This window comes from Diadema antillarum, unplaced genomic scaffold (assembly GCF_040938485.1).
Source record: "Diadema antillarum isolate AM-2024a unplaced genomic scaffold, OU_Dant_1.0 scf00000187, whole genome shotgun sequence".
Taxonomy (NCBI): domain Eukaryota; kingdom Metazoa; phylum Echinodermata; class Echinoidea; order Diadematoida; family Diadematidae; genus Diadema; species Diadema antillarum.
In genome coordinates this window covers 1,339,886-1,365,627 of record NW_027271076.1, presented here as the reverse complement: position 1 = coordinate 1,365,627, position 25,742 = coordinate 1,339,886, and the positions used below count along the sequence as shown (strand labels likewise).

At 38.8% G+C, this 25,742-nt stretch overlaps 1 protein-coding gene across 1 annotated transcript; it reads left to right on the top strand.

Annotated features, from left to right (window-relative positions):
- Positions 1-535: 535 nt before the first annotated feature.
- LOC139723368 (cyclin-dependent kinase 14-like) lies at positions 536-23,153 on the top strand. Its single transcript, XM_071634624.1, has 9 exons — positions 536-907; positions 10,646-10,737; positions 11,127-11,301; positions 14,293-14,479; positions 15,212-15,332; positions 19,633-19,726; positions 20,488-20,600; positions 21,450-21,589; positions 22,923-23,153. Exons 1-9 carry the CDS (start codon positions 761-763, stop codon positions 22,985-22,987), a joined length of 1,134 nt encoding a protein of 377 aa, XP_071490725.1. The 5' UTR covers positions 536-760; the 3' UTR covers positions 22,988-23,153.
- The last annotated feature ends 2,589 nt before the right edge of the window (positions 23,154-25,742 follow it).

The following is a 25,742-nucleotide window of genomic DNA, read 5'->3' as shown; positions in this document are numbered from 1 at the left end:
AACAACTCATGAATATTCATGCACAACTGAATGCATTGTGGTGGATGATGATTGGCTAATACAGTTCATTGAGAGGGGGAATACAGTAGCCACATGTTTGATTGCACAACCAAGTCAAACAGAGAGTATGTCTTAACTAATTCATAATTGGTCAATGCACACTGTAATGTTAGCAAGAGCTTCTCTTCATGACTATGCAGTAGGTAGGGAGTTTACAATCTGACCATGTGCTATAGTCAGACTTTTTTTTCCAGTGTTCTGTGCTAATATATACAGACTGGTACTATCTATCCTGGCACTGAGAATTCAAACGATGCGTCACATACACGGCTCTGACAAATCCAGCCAGTCACAAACAAGCTTTTTGCGTTTGAGTGAGAGAGGAAGTCGTTGGTAGTTTGCGGGGAGCGGCGGGTATTTTGCCGGCGGGGAACTCGTCACATGTGCCAGTGCATAGCCATTAAAGAGAGTGGTTTAGACAGTGGAGCAGACACTCTCCGATTGCCTCAGCTGTTGGTAGGACGCACTGTTGCCTGAGCTCCTGTTTACTGTTTGGATGCTGCTTATCGCTTCCAACGAGGGTCCGAGGGCATCATCTCATACTGGTTCCAACCTACCAGCTCTTTGCCAAGGAAAGAGATAAAAGTGTGACAGATTTTATAGTAGATCACGCAGGCTGTATTTACAACTGCTGTGATTTCTGTGCTTCACTTGAATTTCTTACAAGGAGAGAAACAAGGATTAGTCAAACTTTTCCACCATGCCGGCCATAGTGTCCACCATTCTTACCATGCCCCAGACGGGGTCTGGATACGCCAAGCGCCATGAGCGGATCTACCGACCTGCCCCCGTCAAGGTGGCCAGGACATGCAAGCACGACAGTAAAACTTCAGTGAAGTACTGCAAGGTAGGAAAGTTATGCTGCACATGACATACAATCAGATAAGCATTGAAATTCATGGTTGTAAGACCTTGTTGTCCCATGAATGGATAGTTTGTATAGTCGTCTAGACCGATAGCTCTGTCTTTGATGTTCAATCAAAGTAGATCGGAGTCATTACCACAGAAATCAGATCAGGTTATGAAAGGGCATACTTTCAGAGCTAACCATAAACTCAGTTATCAGACTGGGTGCTCTGAAGTCTGTGTATATATTTCAACAATTATTTCCCAAATAAAACAAAAGAATTAAAGAAAGAAGAAATCTTGTAGAGGAATAGTGCTGGCAGGTCCTAGGTTGAGGCCATTTTCGTCTCTGATCCATGCTGTTGTACTTTTTGTATCCAAATTATTTACACTTCATCTGAGATTTGCTAAGAGCTGTTAGATCAGTTGTCATTCACACAGTTCTTGGCATTAGATTTGTGAGAACAACATGTATTATTTTTCTTTCTCTCTTTTGCTTTCATCATTTTTTTTTTGTGTGCTCTGAACACCTCTCAAGCACTTACCCTTTCTCTCTTTCTATAATCATTTTTTTTTTAATCCCCTTGCATATTAAAGTTGAGAAAGCATTCTGTGCACCTACAATGTGTCAGGCATATCACATTTTGTTTTGATATCGTCAATTCATACATCTGATTCTGTTCTTGCTATGTTGTATTGCTCAACTTGCTTTCATATCTGAACATCTGTAGATATCTCCTTCCCTTAGTGTCCCTCTCTTTCTTTTACTTCTTGATGAGGTTATTCACACATGACGTAATAAAACCCAACGTAGGAAGACTGAAAGAGAGCAGTAATAGCTTTTTGAAACCACTGTCGAGTGGTCTCAACGAGTCCAGTGGGGGATTTTTACTCATGTCAGACTTCCTCATGTCTCTGAATGTGTAATAGTGGGGCCTCTTTGGTCTCATTCCCAAAATCTTTAATGAGCTCCCGAATCACAACTGTATTTATGGCCTCGTGGTGGCTTTACTGAGGGAGTGTCATTTGGGAATAAAAACTAGAGAAGAGTTCACGTGCACCCAAGACCTCATCATTTATCATTGTTTGTAATTTTATGTTAAGTTTGTGAAAGTAAAACTTCTTTTCAAAGTCCTCATTGATATCCTGGACAATAAAGAAAAAGAGAAACCACCCTCTTGTCGCTTCAGCCTAGAGTACAGAGATGTCATATATACACTTTATCGAAAGTAATGCTCGCAATTACATGTGCCTATTTATAAAATACACTGACATCTATGTCACCTGATCGTAAAAGGATGAGAGCCCCTTAATGTACATTTACGGATTTCAAGTGGGATGTGTGGTGATATTCATTTCATTCATAGAAATATTTTTATTTCTATTAGTTTCTTTGCATCAAAGGAGGAGTTACTTTATGTCGAATGACCGATGTCTTATTGATGTATTTTGTATATTGATATATTTTATTTTATTTTTATTTTTGTTAGTGATGTTTTATTAAGTGTAGATTATGGGGTATGAATTTGTCCTGAAAGTGCATACCGATTATAGAATAGGTGAGAAAACATCAATTACATTAAAAACAAGACATTCTCAATCTACTGGGCTTGGTCCCTTTCAGTGTTGATTTCAAGGAGAGCTTAGGGTGACTTAACATACAATAGGTGGATGTGGAAAGCAAAAGAAAAATACAAACAAAACAAACTCAATCTAGATCAGATATTTCTGTATGTACTTATGGTAGTCAACACTGTGGTGCCGCATTCAAGATTCTCTATGCACTGAACATACAACTTCCATCTTATACATCAGAAAAAAGAGATAAGTTGTCAAAAATTGTACAAATTGTCAAAGAATCGGGACAGATAGCCCCTTCTGGCATCTGCTGCTAAAATTGCATTTCGCACTATGTTCGAGAATCTTTAATGAATAAAGCAAACTTAGATAAAGAAAATGACATTTGCAATGACTCAAAGTTGATGTATATGCCCTACCGAAGTCTTTTTTTTTTGGGGGGGGGGGGGGGAAGTGTTCCAGATTCTGGAGAGGAAACTATATAAGGACTAATGTGATGCCCTGGATTTAAAAAAAACTTGAGGGATTTAATCCCTTATGTCATCTTTCCCCTCCCCTGGCAGACTTGAGTGCCTCTAGGAATTGAATTTAAAGTTCCTGAGACCTAATTTGAGTCCACTAAGGGGCTCTTGGAGAATAAATCCCTTTTCCTATCTGACGCACCATGCCATGCAGATTTGACTGTGAACTTCCCATGACATTCCCAGGCTTTGCAGTGTGCAGACAGTTTGTCCCCTTTGCATATCTTTTTCCTCTTTTCTATTGAAATGATATCAAAATTAGGTCTAAAGCTCAAAGAAGGGCACTGCTGTGATATAAATCATTTGCTATCCTGCAAACTTATCAGAGATCTGCTTGAACTCAACAAGTACTTGCACGGGGAAAAAAGAGCATTGTCGTTCCCAAATTCAAAGTAGGTTCAGATGCAAAAGATATTTTTCATCTGGAAATTTGGACAGAATGTGGCTGCACCCCTCGGACATAATTGTCTAAATTGAGGGGAGGGGGCTGTAGCTTGGGGCGTTTCCGCCTGGAGACCTCCATGCAGGGGATCTTGACAGCGTTGAAATTAATTTGTCAAAAGCTATTCTAGCTTTGAGCTAATGAAGTCGGTAATTACGCTGAACTTTCCGCTTGAACATGGAATCCGATATTGTAGTCTGCTTAAGCATAACATCAGAAGTGTGCCAATTCTTCCCCCCCCCCCTCCTTTATCAAGTACCATTCAAATTGATGTAAAGGAAATCTGAAAGTAAACGTTCCCTCCCGCTAGGAAATTAAACATCCTCATCCTGTGTCCATTCCTCAAATACCTCTTTGTAGGTTTAATAAGTATTTCCAAGGAGCTTCGAAGCCCCTTGGTATTTCTATATGGGGGAATGAATATAGTTTTTCTTCATTACCATAGCAGCTGCATGATGTTCTTTTAATTGTGAGGGGGAAAAAAATCTAATCAGGATTCACTTTTACAGCTTGACATGTTACAGAAGAAATGAAAGAATGTTCTGCGGGTTGATGGATTTTTGCGTCTATTCCATTTTGTTTTTATGATGGCTGGATTTGAAGTCTCTTTCCAAAGCAGTGAATGGAAAGAAATTTCTGTAAGTGGATGTACATAGCATTGTGTCTGCATTCATGAGTGGGAGACTAGTTGTTTTGTGTCTGTCTTTTTTTATTGTCCTCTATAGCTACACACAGGGAGTGATCACTCCAAATGGCCAAGATGATGATTAACCCATTGAAGACTAAAGCCCAGAGTATACCTGGGCAGGTGTCTATTGGAAATACATATTCTAGTAAAGTCAACTCATCCTCAAGGGGTTAAAGTGTTTGCTCACAAATTAAAATGCGAGAGTGATGACAGACGATTGTCACAAATTTGGATGTGAAATCATGAGATTATCCATAGGACAGATAATTCCTGAGAACAAACAAGCAAGATAACATCAGAATGTCTGTGAACAAAACAGATATTCACCATAATGGGCGGATTAGTTTACATAACAGATGGTCGATGCAAGGAAAGCCTGATTTACTGATAATTGTGGTCCTGTCTTGATGACACATTCATCTTTGTGCTTCATGCAGCCAGATGGGAGTCGGTATGGCAATTTTGCTGTCAAGATGCCTGTTTGAAAAATATTGTTTTTGTAAATTTGTTTCTTTATCAGCTGTAGGTATCTATGTCTCATCATCTGTAGGGTGTGACACAATTTGTTTGAAGGAGGAAGAGAAAGGCAATCAATCTATTTGACTTTACAAAGAAAGATGTTTCAATACAGTCACCTCACTTATGTCAATGTTGCACGAGTCAAGAAAATTGGCAAGGTTGAAAAAGCTTATTAAAGGGAAGATAAACCCTAAGAGCAATGTGGATTGAGTGAAAGCAGTAACATTAGTAGAACACATCAGTGAAAGTTTGAAGAAAATCGGATAATCGATGCAAAAGTTATGAATTTTTAAAGTTTTGGTGTTGGAACCACTGGACGAGGAGACTACTAGAGGTTATGACGTATGAGTGGACAACAATACCAAGAAAATATAAAGAAAATTCTACAAAAATCCATTTTTCATGAAAATTACAAAGTCCATCAACTTGATATCGACATATGTTAAGGGTAGCAATTATTCCCCCTGCTTTCTGAAAGAGGTTGGTCCATTGCTCTTTCATTATTCTAGAAAAGTGAATTTTTGTTGAATTTCCTTTATATTTTCTTTGTATTGTTGTCCACTCATACGTCATATCCTCTAGTAGTCTCCTCATCCAGCGGTTCCAACACCAAAACTTTAAAAATTCATAACTTTTGCATCGATTGTCCGATTTTCCTCAAACTTTCACTGATGTGTTCTACTAATGTTGCTGCTTTCACTCAATCCACATTGCTTTTTGGGTTTACCTTCCCTTTAAACCCTAGAGGGATCTAAACATATCAGTTCTGTTGTGTTAGTCAAAGTTCAAAGAAGTCAAAGGATTTTCTCCTGTCCTTTCAACTTGGGTAAAGAGTAAGACTTTTTTTAATGCATCTGAATGCAACAGAGTATTTTCTATACCAGTCAGTGTCATGAGAAAATACAAAACAAAAAAGCAGGAAAATCAATCCTGTAGAATCTAGAGATTTCTTCTTGTGACGCCCTACTTACTAAAGGTCTATTGTTTCTCTTCTTGTGACACCCTACTTTAATACTAAAGGACGGCGTACATTTCATACAATTTTCTGTGAGTTTACACCAAGTAATTATATATCTATGGATATTGCAGAGAAAGCTAAGATACAGATGACATACTATGAGACAAAGGAGCTCACAAATCCTCACACAATTCAGAAACCACTCTATGAGATGCCAAAGAGCATGCAGTTCTAAGGGGTATCAAAAGTTTATTCGATGAAAATCGGTTTTGAAATGGCTGGGATATCCAAAAACAAAGTGAAACAAAGAGATACTAATAAAGTTGGGGCATGTCGCCTTTTATTATTAGCACTTTTTTGGATATCTCAGCCATTTGAAAACCAATTTTCATCAAATAAATGTTGAATCCTTTTAAAAATGACATGCTCTTGCATATTTCATAAGAGGCTTTTTATTATCTCACTTAGGAATGTTCAAAACATGAATCCCTATCTCAGCCAGTACTGTACAGTCCCTTTAAAGCTACAAATGATATAGGGGTTACCATGATCTTTCTTACATAGTGTGAAACAGTAGGCATAGGAAACAGCTGGTTGTGTGACGAGCCATGCATATCTGTGCTCGAGGGCTGTCTGTTTGAAATTTATGTTGCCGCTCAGATATGTATACATAAATGGCAGAGGGTGTAATATCTCTGTTATTGTTTCTCGCCACTTTGACATTTTGCAAGTTAGTCTTCAGGGTTGGGATGGTAGTTGGGTTTTTTTTTTTGGGGGGGGGGGGAGGGAAGAGCAAGCTAGGGCAGAGGAAGGCTTCCTTTCTGTTCATTACGCAAAAGTATGGCCTATGAATTGATTGTGTGTGTGTGTGTGTGTGCATTTTCTGATTTACATGATTTAAGCTTTCACTGAACTAGCAAATTTAACAAAGGCCATTATGAATTCATAATTCATAATCTATCTTGCCTTGAAATGATGTGTTACATAGTATGTTTTGTTTTCATATGAGAAAACATGCCAGGTAATTTAAAAGCATTTATAACATGATGAGGTATGTTATTTGTTTTGTCTAATTCACAAAACACATTGACTTAATATTCCGTGTGATTACTGGACGTGCTACACTATAATTAGCTGCTATCATTTGATCCTTACTAGGTTTTTATCATTCTTGGTTGGTGACTCACATGAGCCGGAATTCCCTTTCACTGATGATAAGTTAGAGTTGAAAGTTCTTGACTTTAAACATGACCAGGATGTTGCTATGTGTTTACATGTATTGCTAGTATGTTTGTTTGCCTGTTTGAGGAAAAGGGCACTGTGCTGTAATGTGTTAGAAGTTTCTGGAATGAAACAATAGCACTATAAAGCACAGAAGTATTTCTTTCGGCATGTGGGATGTGGATAATTTCCGCTGTATTGGGATTTGTGATATTTGCATGTACACGGAGAGGATGGGTCATATCACATATACCAGGAAATCCAACAGATATTGGTTAAGATTATGAACAGAAGTATCTGATTTGTGATAATTTTATCCGGCTTCATGTTGTCTTATCCGGCTTCATGTTGTCTAAAAAGAGAAAGATATCTGTGTAGAGAGGCGTAGATTTACAGACATAGATGTGGATATGGGATAGACAGATAGATGGATAGATAAATAGGCAAACAGGAAGTGATCTGGTATTGCAATGCGACATGCAGGAAGTGAACGCTGCCTAGCATACGATTCCCGGAATTCTTTGCGTCTTTCCGTAATCCAGTTCTGCTGGTATGATTCTTAGTGAAACAAAATCTTGCATGTGCTGAGAAGTTTGAAAAAAAAAAAAAACAGAGAGCATTTCGGAATGGATTATACCACTTTTGAGAATTTTGAAGTTGGGTGTTAGGGTCACACCCTATGAATTCCATGCATGTAACATATATTTGATCATCAGTGTGGTACATTTTCATGTTAGTATTAGAAAGGAATAAGGGCAGGCCACTACAAATGATATTTGTTGTTCCTTGTACAGAAACTGCATGTTCCATTGAAATCAGTGAAACCCAGAGTATGCAACACTTTAAAGATATGCCATCTAAACCAGAGATCTAAATAAGATGGAGAGGAATACAGACTCTTGAATAACATTCTGCTGATAACTTCTGAATGGTCATCACTTAGAAAAAACCTAGAAAGGTTGTTTCTTTTTTGTTGTTATTTTGCTTTGTGTTGCTCTGTTTTGTTTTGCCATATCGATCTTCAAAAATGCAAAGTGGTCCATGGTTATCTCACAAGGTCACCCAGTGCCATGTCCAAAGGATGTTTGTGCAAATACGCGTACTTAATAAATGATCGAGAAATGCGAAATGAAGAGCAGGGAGTGTTTTTTACTCAGTTTTTATCGTTGAGGGTCGTTTGTCTGATAGAGATGAAAGTGCCTTACATAATGGGCAGCCATCTCAGAGCTCATGTTTCCCACGGTGATGCACAAAATGTCTGGCTCAATGTCACGGCTAACCACAAGGAAGTTCCCTCTTCAGAAGGTCTTCCTTCCCCGCAATACACTTAGAGAGTCAACAACTTGGTGTTTTCCGACGAACAGATGCCAGCCCGCTGGCTTTAATAGCTGCCCGTTGGCTTGAAGCGCGAGGTATCCCCATGGCAGAGCGCGTGGCGGACGTTCCTCGCAACGACGTTCTCATTGTCACATGACTGCCAATTAATTCCCCTCCTGGGGTCTCAGGAGAAACTGAAAATAGGAGGTGGATCTGAATGCACATCCCTTTTGCACTATCTATAGCCAGGTAGAGAATTTGAAACACCTATATATAGGATTGTGAAAACTATAGTCTCTCCCAGACCAATGCACTGGTGTTATTAGAAAAATAAGACAGCAGGCTGACTGAGTAACATTCATTATTACTGTTGTTGGTATTATTCTATCCGTATCATTGCTATGATTGTTAATGATATTATCATCGATTTATTTGTTAATTTAAGATCACTTTTTATTTCAACTATATTGATGGCTAGTATCAGAGTAAAATTCAAATAATGACAGCAGTATTGACTACATGTATTGACATAGTTTGTGTTATGGTCATTACTTTTTTCATTGCTATTATGTATGTATTGGACTTTGTCACAAACATACATACCATAGATGTTTTAATCTGTATTTGCAGGTCATGTACAGTCAAATATTTTAATTGATACATTGATAGTTCACAAAAATGTGAATATTTTGAAAATATTATGTGGAGAAATTGATGACCCTACCTCATACATAGCATTTCTCAGTGATTTAATACAGAACAATGTATTTTCGTGCACATACTGTGGACACAGGTTCTGTATTTGAGTCAAATTTGAGTCAGCAGAGGTAATCATTTGGCTGCTTTCCAAATCAGTAGCGCGTTTTCCTCTGCTAGATATGATATTCATATAAACAATGGGATTGACACCCGGGGATGGGGGGGGGGGGGGGATGTTGTTCATGACAGGTAATCCAGGGTCGAGCTGAGTTTTTAGTCATTTAACCCTGCAACTGCCTGCCAGTGGATATCCATGCATAGCATGTCCCAGGTGTTTGTGTGATATTGGTGCTGTAAGGGTTAACAGGCCTGATGTAAAGTTCATACCCCTCAGCTGATGGATTAGTACACAGCTGTCCAGTCCAGTCATTAACGCCCGTCTAACTGCGGACTTCTTCTACGGAAACCCAGTGTAGCTCTTTGACTAGTGTCCATAACAAGTGAAGTCCTTACACTCTGATCTTTGATCATTAGTACATTATCTTTTTCTTCACAGCCACTTTTATTCAACACATACTTTTCTTTGCTCCCTCATTCTATACATGTCATGCAGTGACAAATTTTCAAAATCATGTATGATATGATATATATACTTAGCACCCATTATATTGCCCCTCTCTCTCCTTTTCTGTTTCCCTCAAGAACACATACTGAGAGACAAATATATTTATAGTATATCTCTCTATGTTTGATTCTGCTTAGACATTTCTTTTTTTAAATTTGGCCCAATGTCTTTATGTCTCCATTCTGTCTGCCTATCTTTTGTTATCTCAATATTTTCCCATAATGGCCCGGCGTGGCAATGCGCACAACAATACCCGTCCTCGACAACGGAATATCCGCTTAGATCACAAGATAAATATATATGTCCCACATACGGGCAAAGCCTTTACACCCCCTCGTAACTGCCGGGCTAAATGAACCTCCGTGTAGAAACACACAATCCATGCAAACTGTTCAACAACAGGAACAGTGAGAGTTTAAACCACTCGACTAGGTGTGAGTTTGTTTTCAGAGTTAGACTGCGTGACTGCCAGGTGGGATATGAAACTAAAAGCACGTCATCAACAGGTTTCGTGCACTTCAACTTTAAGAGCCTTTTTCCCCCCACATCCTTGGCTCGCTTCCATTGGCATCTTATAGTTTTCCTCTTGATTTCTGGTTTGTCCTTCATACAAAGTCTCATGGGTCATAGTACCTACAGTACTTTTCTAAAGAAGAAGATGACTATTATGTTTCTCAAGGCTGTTGAAAATTTATGTTAGCTGTTGTGATGCTGATGAAGTTGATATGATGATTGTGGGTTGTGGAAATGATGACGATGATGATGATGATGATGATGATGATGATGATGATGATGATGATGATGATGATGATGATGAGAAATCAAAGCCATCACCATGGCAATACCAATAGAGATGATGGTGGTGATTATGATGATGATAAAAGTGATGATGGTGATTATGAGAAGATGAATATTCAGATTTGATGGCCGTGATGATCATGATAAATTAATGACATTGATGATGGTAATGATGCTGATAGGAATGATACAGGTGATCATTGAAAGATGAACATGATGATGATAGTTATGACAAAAATGGTAATAATCTACATGTATGTGATAATATTTATAGTTCGTATGAAAAAAAAAAAATCAAGGAATGTTGCATGTCTGCTCCGTCTCCTATATTTACCAGTTTTTTCCATCATCTTTTCTTGTTTCCTTGCTGTAGTCCTGTTCACCCTTCGGGAAGATCGAGACCTACAAGAAAATTTGTCCGCTCGGCGAGGGATCCTATGCCAAAGTCTACAAAGCTGTCAGTAGGTAAGAACTGAAGGAGCATCATTTCTTATTTGCATAGTATGACTTGTCTGATAAGTAGTAGCAAACAAACCACCTTGAACAGCACTGTCCAACATGTACTTAGGAAGTGTACTTGCAGATTTGTGTGCAAAGTGTTAGGCAGGTAAAAGTCATTCTGAAACAGTGATCAAGATTACAGAAGTTCTAGCTTCACATTAAAAGAAGTTTACGATTCAAACATTAAACAACAAATTAATTTCATGTTCATTTTTCCTCTCTCCTTGCTCCCACCTTTCTGGACATCTCCCCATCCTTAAACCACTCCCCTCCCTTACCCCTCCTTTACCCCTTCCCCTCCTGAAAAAACCCCACCTGCCACCCATGCACACAACCTCCTTCCCTCCACACAGTGTCAACCAACAGGTCGTGGCACTGAAGGAGATCCGGCTGCAGCAGGATGAGGGGACACCCTTCACTGCCATCCGGGAGGCGTCGCTCCTGAAGGACCTGAAGCACGCCAACATCGTCTGCCTCCACGACATCATCCACACCAAGACGACACTCTCCTTCGTCTTCGAATACGTGGTAGGTCTCCAAATTCAGCCAATCATCTCTAGGTCTCCATGGCAACCGTATACAATTGTTGCATATCCCCTTCCTCAGCCATCTTTTTTGCAGAGACTACATGTTTGTCTCTACACATTGTTTATAGGAGCCTGGTATTAAAGCCTTTAATTGTTCAAAAAACTGTTGAGATAGCTGAATCTCAGATAAAACTGTCTTTTGCAATAAGCATGAGATTTTGCAATAATAGACTTGTTTATAGCACTTGCTATTCTGGTCATTTCTGTTAGGAGTGAAGAAAAACAATGAAGAAATGAAAATAACAATTATTTATTGGAACTGTGCCAGATTTATTTATAGATGCATTGTCATGGCATCAACTTCAGTCTGAAAATAGCAAGAGGAGAAGGATTTTAGTCCATTAATATCTAATTGGAACAAAACAAGTAGAAACGGGTCTGGACATGCAGAAAAATGTCAGTGTCCTCAAAGTACCTCCTCTGGTGCCCTCCACAACAGATAAAGGGTAATCTGTATATCTTAATAGCTTTGATAGTTCACAATTAGTGCAGCAAATAATTACACTTGCAGCAGTCAATCTCTTTGGAGAGTAACGTTTGATTGGATTCGCCCACATTTCCTGCGGTGATGTCTCGTCCATCTGAGTTCACGGAAGGTTGAATTTCACAAGCGCCCAGTGAGGACGTAGATCAGATTAAGGACCAGATATCCCAAGACTCGTATGCTTGCTTTAGAAAGCATGCCACATGGAGTTTCACTATTCCCTGACATAATGATATGGATCTTTAATCTCATGTTGTTGTTTTATTCTGAATGGAAGAGGGTTAGAGTTTATTTGTTGAGTACATACAGGTTACTCTGGTTATAACAAAGTCCTCAGGACCGGCAGGTTTCTTTCGTTATATCGACATTGGTTATAGCCGAACAGTAAAAGTATATAAAGACATTCAGATGATAATTGTGGGACATGAATTTTTACTTCTATGTAACAAGATTTGTCATAACCGTTGTTCGTTATAACAGGAGTTTGCTGTATTCTAAAATATGACACATTGTGTGATGTCCATCTTCTGCTAAGATTCTCTTGTGCCCCACCCGACCCCAGGTCAGGGTGGAAGGAAGCCTTTTGAAATGAATAACATGTTAGGAGAAAGATGTTCCATCCTGATCGAAACCGTGTTTCCAACCACAGTTTGATTAGCAAACGAGGTTTGATTAACACCTCGCCACCCCCCTAATTGTCAAAACAAATGTTTCCTTCCCGCTTCGGTAATTACTGTGTCAAATTACCGGCTAATTGCTTGTTGATGGTTGCTATGTGTACCTGCTGCCATGGTATTCATACGTAACGTCTGAAACACATTCCTCCAGTGTCTTCAAAACCCAGTTACAAGAGACTTACTGTTTGTATTGCTACACAATGTAGTAATGTACAATTTTTTGATACCATTGTGTGGGTGGGGGTGGGATTGACTTTGCATATGTGTTCTAGAATATGGATTTACTGGCAATGAATACGCAAACAGGTAGAAATGAATAGATGGTTCATCATTCTAGATTAATGTTGGTCTCCATGACTGAACCTGAGGATAAAAATCAAAGTGGGTTAGAAACAGGAGTGTATACGTATAAAATTAAAACTTTGTGGGAGTTGTATTCCAGTACTGAAGAAACAGATGGTTGTAATGTTACAGTTGCATTATCACAAAATGCCTTTAACATGCAGAGTAAATTATTAACCCTCAGATTTATGTTCAGTCTATTGCACATAAACTGGTGGAAGCTTTGACTTTAAGAATTGATGCCACACAAACTTTGATTACAAAAACAAAAACGCACAAAAAAGAGGCACTTCCAAAGACTGCATCTTTCTCTAAAGAGTATCTAGATGACTAATGCCTTCAGACAGATAAAGGCTGATACACATACAGCAAAAATATCCCGTCTGCTGTAGGACAGTTTGTGCAGCACATTGGAAGTTTCCTCCGCGAAATGCTAGCACCAATAAATGTAGCAGTGACACAGGGATTGATGAATGGTCTGTTTGCTCCGGGAATGTTGCTGGTTGTCTACCCCCCCCCCCCCCCCCATTCCGTCTGTCTGTCTGTCTCTCTCTCTCTCTATCTCTCTCATTGTCTGATTGATGACCCTAACACTGACGTCAATAAGCGTCATTGCGCCGAAAGTTAAACGACGGGACCGGATGAAATAACTCCTGCGTTAATTGTCACCCCTGAAAGATTTGCTGTGATATCTTACTTTCTTTGGTTTTGTTGACATCACTCAAACTTATATTTCATTGTATCCTCTTTATTGTATGTCCATCAATACAAATAAAACTCTTCCCCATCATCCATTCTTTTACTTAATTTGCTCATCCTGTTGTTACCTGAGTCATTTGTGCATTGTGACTGTTGGAAGTCATTTCTAGACAGTGTAAATCTCTTTTCAGAGTTTCTGTTTCATCTGTCGTGAATATTTGACCAGCTTCTGTCACAATTTTAGAGAAAAATATGTTCCTTATGTCGTGTCTGCCGACAGTTGCATGGAGACCTTATACGGTGAAGCAAGAATATTGACATAATATCTGATACTGGATTTCTTGTCTTAGTCACATTGTACTATGTTTTTGGGTTTTTTTTTTTTTTTTGCAATTTGTCCAACTCTCCTGTAACATAATTTGTGTGTGACATGCCTGTTATCCATTAGGATTGATGGTGTAACTGTATATGATAAGATGACTTGATTAGAAACTATTGATAACTTTGTGACGTCAAAGACAAATTTGATATGCAAGAGAGAGAGGAAGGAGGAGAGATGTTTGCAGTTCAAATGTAACACGTGGATAAAATTTTACAGTTGAAGATCGATGTACATATTGTTATCATTCTAAAAGCACAATGGAAGGGCACAACAAAACTTTTTTAATATTCCTTCTTTCCTCACTTCATTATATTAATGTTGTTGTTTGTGCGTTTTTTTTTCCCCCAGCACACAGACCTCAGCACCTACCTGGAGAGACACCCCGGTGGTCTCAACCCAAACAACGTCAAGCTGTTCCTCTTCCAACTCCTGAGGGGGCTGTCCTACTGCCACCGGCGGAAGATCCTCCACCGAGACCTCAAACCCCAGAACCTCCTCATCAGCGAGGTCGGAGAACTGAAGCTGGCAGATTTCGGTGAGAGTCAGTTTCCTGATGATTTTTTTTTTAAACTTCCAGAATCACTGTAATGTAATTACACAGCAATTATTCAAGTTGCTCCTCTCTTTGGTTGTAAAAGGGTTAAACTTGAGAGATGTGCAGAGCTGAGTGTGTGGTGATTTTAACCCGTTGAGGACCGGCTGATTTTGCTACAACATGCATTTCCCATAAACACTTACCCGAGTATACTCGGGACTCGTCCTTAGCGGTATAACCATCATTTAGCACATTGTGTGATATCCGTCACTAGAAGATCATTTTAAAGAGCAGGCCCAGGTTGGAAGAAATGCGAACATTTCCAGATTAAAGGTTAATGCTTTAGAGGGTCAATTGAATGATCATCAAAAAAAAAAATGAGAATCAATTCAACTTTCAAAGATGTACTTAATTTCATGGATTTATGTGTCAATCAATATCTTCTTTACTTGTTTGTAAGGAGGACTGGATTTGAAATCATGTTTTGGAGACTTTGCCATGTATGATGTCATGTGCATGCAGTAGTATGAAATGAGTATTTTAGATTTGCTGATCACAGCATGTCCAAATGAGTAATCATTAATACTGATTCATTCTTTGTCTTCCATCTCACCTAACCTGCCAACATCCTTCCTCTTCCTACCCCTCTCCCCTCTTACCCCTCCTCCACCCCCCCCCCCCCAACTCCATTCTCCTTTATATAACCCCCTTCCATCCCCCTGTGCTCAACAGGTCTGGCGAGAGCCAAGTCTATACCCAGCAGGACATACTCTCACGAGGTGGTGACGCTATGGTACAGACCACCAGATGTTCTCATGGGATCAACCGACTACTCAACGCAACTGGATATCTGGTAAGCCTCTCATCCTGGTCTTAAAGATGGTATCTGTTACCATGGCAACATGATTGGAATGTTTTGCAGAGACTTTGTCAGTCTCTGCAAATGTAGGTTTTAACCCTGCATCAAAATCAAAGTGGCATTGACATCATGTAGAAGTAGTTCACAAAGGGAAATATAACATATGTACTGCATGCGTCCCATTTTACAAGACAAGGAAAGTGTCGATAAATAAAGAACTTGCTATGCAGGGCAAGCCTTTGGGAAATAAATGACACTACAGTATCTTCGTATGATATTTTAACACTGTCTACACTGCTGAGTGGATTCAGAATCACCAAGTCCCCCAGGAAAGATCAAGAATATTAACCATGGATTTGTGGAGGAAGGCTTATACATTGTACATTGTTGTATGTTCAGTCTATATATGGATGGTATGAGATAGCTGTGCAAAGCTGGAGGATTTCCACTGAGAAATAAAAAGTTGTAAAAATGTCGTACATAAAAAGTGTATTAATTTAGTCTTGGAAGGAGTAGAAAAACATTGCGTGTATTGAAATTTACAAGCCTGATGTATCTGGACTGAGCTTCAGGTGACACCATTGATAGTAAATTGTTGGAAAAAAGAATTAATACCCTTTTAATCCCTCCCCCCCCCCCCCCCAATAATGAGGGAGAGGGTAGTGATCTGGCATGCAAAAAGGAAATGAACCACATGGTCTTAACATGTGGTCACTGGCATTCCGGAAATCTGATTTTTTTTTTTTTTTTTTTGGGGGGGGGAGGGGGAGTGGGGACGTAGGGAAGTGTCGGAAATGGAAAGAGCATGACCAATAGCTGGTCATTTATTTGATAGAGTTGAATATATTCATTACTTTGATACACTGTCAGGAAATTGCGGCTTCTGGAAAAGCGGTGTTGACTTTTGAAGCATTTCAAACATGTTCCTAAACACTAGAATAAACTTCCTTTTTTATTCATTTGTATATCTCGATCAATGTGTGATTTTCTCATTAGCAAAAGGATGTATGCGATGTTCAGTACCACACCACCTGTGATGTAGCTAGTCAGATCAGACTTTCAAGGTATATTTGATATACAGATTTCAAAGGGATAAACAGATTTCCCTTCAAAAAAATCACCTTTTAACTCCTCTACATTAGTTGTAGAAGAATCTATGACAGCCTAGATAGAGTTTAAAAGAGAGATATACAGGTTTGTTTTCCAAAGCCAGAAATCAATTCAATAATTTGATATCAGATTCCTGCAGGAATGAGTTAATAAAGCAAAATGTTAAATTATGGTACATTCTAACCATGCAAGGGTTCATTCGCCTGATGGTATAATCAGTTCAGATAGTGGCAATGATTATGATGATACTGATAATAGTTTCTGGTGTGGTGTAATCAGCTGTTCATCAAGATAGCTGTTTTATTTTACATACAGTACAAGGCAACTGGATGTACTTAATGTTGAATGTAACTGCGCATTTGCATATAGCACAGAAAAAAAGGAAATATTTCCATGTTTTGTCATTTCTTCAGCACTGATTTTCTACTAAGCTTGTGACATTCACTCTTCAAAATTTTCATTAAAATTACAATTAAAAATCCCGATGGAGTCCCATTTTCTTTGCTCATTTTTCCACTAAAATTAAAATTGTCATTAAACATGCTATCATGACATTCAGTGGTACATATGTACCGTAGCTCAGCTGTTTATTAACTGCACGTATCTTGCAGCATTTGCCGATGAATCTCGCCTACCGAGATTTCATCAAATCAATCACGTTTGTTTTTTAAACATGATATGGGGGACAATTGCTCACGAGTGATGCTTAGCATTCACATTTTTTAGAAACAGAATTGTGCTTCGGGGGAAAGATTTGGCAAGATTAATGCATTGATCCAGTAACACACAGCTGTGCCAAAAGTTTACCACTCAGTCACAGGTTGTAATATGCCCTTCCCACTTGGCACAGACTTTTGTCAGCTGAACCCTCTCATGACGGAAACCCCGCTTTTTTATCGTCATATCACATCACACCTCGACAAAGCAGATTGGAAGGAGAAGTGAAAATTAGCTGAGGAAAAAAAAAATGATGTCCCTGTGCACAACAATTACAATGAGTAATTGATAGAGGTTGTAGCAACTTCCTGTGGATTAACTTGTTACTTGCCACCTGAAAGTAAATCCCCCCCCCCCCCCGCTAGTTTTGACAGTTGCTCTTTAGAGCATTAACAGTAACACATAGTGACTCATGTGAAATGAGGCAAACTTTGCATGACATATACCAGGAGTGCTCTTGACTTCTCAATGGCAGTTTAGGATAAATTTGTGGTGGCTTTTTTTACATACAATCTCTCTATTATATATTTATATATACATAGAAATGATTTTCCAATGATTGTTGGGGAAACAATACAATTACTATTAATGTTCTTTGAGGTAGTTATTGACTTGAAAGTACAAATTCAATGAGTATAAAATACATTGTACCATGATTATAAAGTATAATAATGCTTTCAATAAAAAGAAAACCAAGCAATTTGTATCTTTTCACAATTTGCAGCAGTTACATATGATATGTTTCCCATTTTATGTTTAATGAGCATTATTGGCTTTTTGTCATTTTCCAAGGAAGGGAAGACATCATAAACACACACACACACACACACACACACACACACACACACACACCCTTTACTTCTAGTCAGGAAAGTCATTGACAGGTTGCCAATTTTGAGTCCTTATTTGGAAATCCTACCGCTTGTTTAGCCATCCTGTCCAAAACCAAAAAGGGTGAATTGTAAGGCAATCAAAACACAAAACAAGAAATTGAATTATTTTAAGGAACCAGGCACAAACAAGCAATACATTGAGAAAAAAAGATATAAAAGAGAAATACAAATGAGAGAAAGCACTTCTTTAGTAATTTCCAGCGACATCACTCCATCGTTCATGAGATCAAACTAAAAGATGTTGTGACTCCCAGCCTGGAAATTCTCAATTAGCTGTATCAGGAGATGGTATCTTCTAGTCACAGGAGAAAATGGTTGATATTTTGGGTCTCAATGTCGCCTCAAATGTGATGTCATGAAGGTTCACAGAGAGTCAAGAAAGGTCTTAATGATGTTGGAGTGAATGTGTTATGTTCCCCAGGGCATTGGAAGTGAAATTGACTTTGCAGTCTGGAGCTTATTTTTGGATCCGAAGAGTTCCTGTTTGTCGAAGCTTGGGATATTGGGTGATTAGAGAGAGAGAGAAAACCCTGCAAAATAAAATGTCTAAATTTGAGAGTGTCTCAGGCTTCCTTACATTCCACACCCTAGGAATGTGTCCAATACACACACATTCACACACATTCTCTTTCTCTTTTGTCAATTTTTCTCACTTTAACAAATCATCATTTCTTATAAAGATGATGGGCTTGTTTGCTTCAAAACATCTCTGTCACAAATGGGATGTGTGTGTGTATGTGCTCTTCAAACCAGAGGTCTTGAGATTATTATTGCATATCATTTTTTCCCAATTCATTAGACACTCAAATGAAACATGAATTCAAGAATAAATGGATGATTGATTATGATAAACTGATGTACATGAACCATGATGTGGAAAATATAATACCTGTAAGAGTCTTTGATGATTAAACTTTCTACCTTCAATGACTTCGTGAAAGAGCAGCTGCTGAGGAACCAGTGGTTGTGGTGGGAGATTAAGTGCCAGGAAACATGAAGCCCACAAAGAAAACAAAACAGGGATGTGATGGGTGATCCTAACCACTAGCCACGCACATTCTACTGTGTCACATGACCAAGTTCCTCCTCTCAATACAAAATGCACTTTGCCCCACTGTAGTTGAAAAGTGTGCCGTGAACTCATGAACACCTCACCATAATTCGAACTATATAATAACTCTACACACCATGTCCATTATTGGTACAAAACAGGCAAATAAAGTCATGTTGCACTCTGTTCTAGAATGTTGTTTCTCTTCCAAGAATTATTCCCTTTCCATTTCTGTAATGAGCCGGCCTACATGAAGACTGTCATTTCCTTGAAAAAGATAGAATGCGGAATGACCATGAGACAAGGAAGGTACTTTGGAATCAAAGAATTCCAGAATATGTCTGAAGTCTCATGCAACAACCAATTCTGTTACAAAGCGATATAATCTATGATATATGATTACCCCATACGAGTTAACTTTCTGAGGTCCCCATGGATACGTGAGTGTATGTTTGACAAGACTATAAACAAAACAGATTGTTTCCTAACTTTTTTTTATTTCTCTTTCTCCATCTGTTTGCAGGGGTGTTGGTTGCATCTTCCTTGAAATGCTGTGGGGCCAACCAGCCTTCCCGGGTTTGAAAGATGCTCAAGACCAGCTGGAGAAGATCTTTAAGGTGAGATGAAGAAGACAAGATAGGTAAACATTGAACACGTGAACATGCTCACTGATGAGGAAGTATTTGTTGCATTTACCAATGCATCTATGCATCAACACACCCAGCTTGATATAAGATTTAAGATATAGTGCAGACATCTTGGCGTAAAACTTTCAGCATGATACATCTTGAACTGCTAGGTTAGGAATCATAATGATCTCAGCAAGCACCAAGAATATCACCAGCTCACACTTTGTTGGAGACGAGTTAAGTTCAAAGTCAGTTCAAGTAGCGGAATACACATAAAACTTTCAGTATGATACATCTTTGAACCGCTAGGTTAGGAATTGTAATGATCTAGGCAAGCACCAAGAATATCACCAGCTCACACTTTTTTTGGAATGACGAGTTAAAGTTCAAAGTCAGTTCAAGTAGCGGAACACGCAACCTTGACTTTTTCAATACCATTTTTTTTTTTGCTCACTGCTTTGATATGAGAACAAAAAGGGCAAATTTAGGGCACCAGACACTCCATGTTCAACTTTGTTTTAACATCCTTGTTTAGGAGCTTTTCACAGTTCAACATACAAGCATCGTCACTGAAAGCAACAGGTGGTTTTTCCTCACATGGCACCTGTTGCTCTGGAGTTGAGTCACATTAGTGAGTGACATTGCGGCTTGAGCGCTTCAAAGAAATGCCATGATGGCGGTAGCTAGTCTCCCAACATGTCAAGCAATTTTCTTTTTTGTCTCTTCCCCCCCCCCCCCCCTCCCCGCAGATCCTTGGAACACCAACTGAGAGCACATGGCCTGGGGTCTCAAGACTACCAAACTACAAGACAGCCACCGCCAAAATCCGAAAGCCAAAGCAGTTCTGTGAGGTTCTACCCAAGTGAGTGGTCTATTATTCCCCCAACAGTTCTCCAGTAATGGTACAAATTTTGAAAACCCCAAAGATATGCTTGTTTGCAAAACTATCATGCAAATCCAAGATGCAACTCAAAAGAAGTCTCCTATTTCTTAAGTGTGAGGGCAGTGTATTTTCCTTGTCCTCTGTGGAAAAAAAAAATGAATATTTTTTTATTTCATGGTAAGGGGATGAGTAGAGAGGGAATGTGTTTATAAAGGGGGTCTCAAAATTTGTGTTGTGTCATTGAGAGGTCAAGATGTGTGAAGTATATTTTGTAAATAAACGTTCGTAAAAGCATGATCTCATTTTTAAAGAGTTAAAGCTATACATACAGAGGGATGGGATGACTAAAGTAAGAATCATTGAGGAATAAAATCTATGCATTGATTATCATTAAGTATTTATTGGGTTGTCTTCTTTTAGCAAATATGATTTAAAACAACCACCTATGTCTTGACTGTAATGTTTCTGGATTGGGCTTTGGCCCAAGAGGTGTATAGGTTTTGAATCCACTGCAAGGTGCTATCATTACAGTGCACTCCAATTAAAACGAACATGGTTTATAGTGAAATTCTCGTTACAACTAAGTAACAATTCAGCTCCCAAAATTTGTTATCGATATAACTTTATATTCTGCATTGATTGGCTACGATGAAATTTTGATATAATGAAAGAAAATAGCCTGTCCCGAGGACATCGTGTTAACAGGAGTTGCCTGTATTTATTTTCAGTTCAAGTGAAGGGTATATCATACTCGATGTGGTTGTAAAATTGCATTGCATCTCCTTGACTTCAAATCTCCTTCTTCTCTTCCTCCTTCATTACTTGCAGCATCATGTTGATACCGGGAGCAGAGAGCCTCCTCACCGACATGCTACAGCTGGAGCCGCGGAGGAGGATATCCACCACGCAGGCCATGAGCAGTCAGTACTTCATGGACCTCCCTCCCAAGGTTTTCGAACTGCCTCACGGTAAGTGGGACCACCCCTCCTCCCATCCCCCAATCGAATGCTCCTCAGGGGACAGTACTTGAGTTTTGTCGGATTTGGAGGTAATGGGGAATTGGGAGGTGTAGATGTTAGTTAAGAATTGTCTTGACTGATGTTTGACATGAGCAATTACTACATCATAGCCTCCTTGGCCTTGTTCTGGGAGCTAGCTGACTTTTTTTTTTTTTGGGGGGGGGGGGCAATGGGGTGCTCCTGGGCATCACTTGGGATGGGGTGGTAGGAAGAGATAGGGGTGTGGAGAGATGGAGATGATCAGTAAAGAATCACATTAATCAGTACATCATCATAGTCCATTTGCGAAGGTCTCTGAGCTAGCTGACTGTGAGTGGAACATGGGGGGGGGGGGGGGAACGATTAATCCTGATGGGAATCGCTTGGGGTTGGTAGGTGGGGGAGAGAGAGATGGGGGTTAGGATAGAGTAACATATTAGGAGTGGAGAATGGCTAGACGGAAATAGGCAGTCAGAAATATTTTACTTCATGACCTTTATACAAGTATGAGCAATCAATACCTTATTGTCCTCCCCTGCTTAAGATTCCTTTTTTTCAAATGCACTACAATTTTTGAACAATTAGTTTCATATAGATTATGAACTTGCTCATTTTCTTTTTTCACTGTCAAATGTATGTCTATATATTTTGGATTATATTGATTTATTGTAATTATTGTGTTTGGGAAAATACATGTGCTAACTTAGTGAGAGATGGGAAATTATTCTTTTGATATTGGGGTGGGGAGGAGTGGGGGAGGTTGAAGTACGGGATGACCTGTAGATACAACTGTATGGTGATGTGCAATGGCAATATTGTTTGTGTGTGTAAGACATGGAGACGTTTTGAAGAAATTATATTCAACACAAAGCAATTTCAATTGAGAAAGGACTTTTACGTCGCTGGGGCGACAAGACCTCGTATCTACAAAATGTCAAATGTTCAGGAGAGCCAAAAACATGGCTGCCAAAGCACTGTGGCAAATGGGATAGCCTTTCTTTTGACATGCCGTGGTGGCTTCATTTTTGGAGTTAGACAGTTGGGATTTGGACAGGACATCACTTAACCCATTATTTGACCATTAATACAAAAAAGTCATATTCACCAAAATTGCAGATACAAGGTCTTGTCACCCCACCGATGTTTAATACTCTTCACATAATTTTTTATGACTGCTCTGCTAGAAACTCAGAGCAGATTTGGATTTCTTAAATGGATGCTGTCAGGGATGTGATCTGTTGCATCGTGGACGAATGCCCGTAATCAATCTTTCTTTTCTGTCTTCTTTTCTTCTCAACATCAGGATCTTCCATCTTCAATGTGCCTGGCATCAAACTTGAGCCGGAGAAGAACACAGTTGCCAAGTGAGCCGCTTGAACAAGCTTTTCCCTGATTGGACAGCATTTCCATGCCGATGCCTAGGGATGGTCGGAATGGACCAATCGTGGATCAGCTCTCACGATGAACTAGTGGGAAGATCAGAAGCAGATTCTGCCATATTATACAGGACTTATGGTTTGAAGCTGTACTCACAGGAGACTAGTGACCATTTGCGAGTATGTGAGCAGATTTCTAACATCACTTTGTAACGCTGCTTGTGATTGGACAAACAAATACTGTTGAGTCCTCTGTGGACATAATGGACCAATCACTACTGGTCTACCTTGTCAGATTTCCTCGCTGATGAACTCGCAGAAGATGACGCATGTCCATCTTTGTGAGACATCCGATGTGCTGGATATCAATGCCGTACAGGAACAATGCGGGACATTGTAAGACACTCGAGATTGATCGTAAATCTTTTTGAGTATTTGTGTGGAATGGGCAGTTTCAATGAATTTACACCATGTCATTCTCCATGATCTCGCTTTAGCATTCAGTCAAGATGCATCTCTGATGTTGTAGTTCTTCAAGCCTCATAGCTCAAAAATGTTTCCAAATATTAGTTGGAGACCAGGCGTAATGTATGGATGATAGCATACATGATTGATACACAAGCACACAGGCTCCTTGAAGTATGTTGTCAGATAGAAACATATTGCAAGTAATTTTTGTCGTCCCTTTTTGAGGGTGAATTGACCATAGTGTCTTTGACAAAATTTGAAAAAGAATACCGTTTTGAGCATCTTTCGAAATTGCATTTTTTTAATGCAGAGTAATTGGTACCCTCTAATGGCACTCATATAGATACATCTAGAAGTACATGTATGTACAGTTGGATTTGCTTAAAGGGAAAGATCAGTACAGTGGCATAAGGCGTATAATTTTTTCTCATTTCTTCATCTCCCCATACAATACAAGGTAATCTGAGACTCGAACTTTGTTTTTTGATTTCTCTGACTGCAGATGGTGCGGTTCCCTGTGCTCTTGAGACACAATTTATTACAGAAACTATCCATGTACTAATCATTTGTGCGCTTCATTAGTGCAAGATGCCATCCTACAACAAAAACAAAACAAAACATTAAGTAAATGATATGTTTAGGCACCTTAGCCATTACTTTTATCATATTGTCCCAGTCTCATTTTCTCTGTAGCAGTCAAGACATACATGTACAATGTATTAAGAGCGTTGTGTCATGGATTAAGGGTATTATCCATTTCCTGTGTGAGATCTGATAGTATGCCATGAAGAACAAAGCGTAACATGAATCAACTCAGTCTAAGTAAGTAGTTGTCAAACAGTTGATGCATCTAGGTTAAGTGATAATTATCTCTGTACCGTAGTGTTCAAAATGTACAACTCACTTGCATTCTTCCCATATGTCTTATTGAATGAAAACTCATGGGAAAAAATACAGTTGAACCCAAATCTGGGAGCCAAGAGAATAAGACAACTGTTCAGTGTTGTAAATAGATGTTTGGTCGATATTTAACCCAATTCGTCTACAAAATGAATTATAGGGAGCCTATTTTCTCATGGATTTGATCAAGTTTAACCAGTGTACAAACAAGTGGGTTTTCTGTAGCCACAAGAACAAAATATCTGGATAGTTATTACAGTCAGTGATTCAAACTTAAACAAATCAGTGTTGGTAGAAAGCATTATAGAACAACACCTACAACGAATGTTGCCAGAGAAAATGTAGAATGATTGATGAAAAGTTGTATCACTTTCATTGCATTCTGGTATTTTCAATGAAAAGAATAAAAGCTGTTGCATTATTAGTGCCAGCTAAATACATTTAAATATGAGTTAATGCTTTGGTAAGAACTTGACAATAGATTTCAATGCCCTGTGTAATTCTCCTTGTCTGTACCCTACTGATAGATTTAAACAAAGTGTGTAGGCCTATAGTACCAGAACTCGGATAAGTTAGCATTTTGTGCCCCAGAAATAGAGACTATCATTTCTGGAAAAATATTACATTACTGATTTCCTCACTCCTTTCAAGCATATTCCTAATTCACAATGTTGAATTAAAGAAAGAAAAAAAAAAGAATGCAATTGCTAAGGTGCGGTATGCTTTAAGTGAGACAGGATTTTTATTTGAAACCAACCAAATACTGCTCAAAATATGTCTGAAATGAAGCTAAATGGAATGGATGTTAGGCAAATACTTGTGCATTGGCATTGAGAGAGCTAGGTGTTGGATGAAATTGCCATAAAGAATGACTTTACTTGCACACATATTACACAATTTTCCCCTCCCTTGACATTTCAAGAAAAATTTCTTTTCCCCTTCAGCACCCCAAAGATTTCACTTCAGTTTTTGAATACTATTCTTTAAAAAGCATACTATATCTAAAAAATAAAAGAAAAATCAGTCATTTTTCTTTCCTTGGGGGAAGGGGAGGGGGTTAAGGTGCCAAATAGGACAGTAATGTAAGATTTTAGCTTCATCCACAATAAAATAATGTTTGTTTTCTACTTGCCGCAAGGATGAAGAATGATAAGGGAAGAGGGAGAGCCAAAGGTTGTGTGGTTAATTTATTGAAAAAAAAATCTTTGAAACACATTACCTGTCATTACTTTTGTTTAATGGCATAGCTTCTGATGGTCTATGCAATATTAGAATCATAGCAATGTGATTCTTTCAACTTAATCGAATTTATTTATTCATTAGATGACCAGACTATAAATCATTTTCGCCACAAAGCTTTGAACTTTGTGACAAATTTA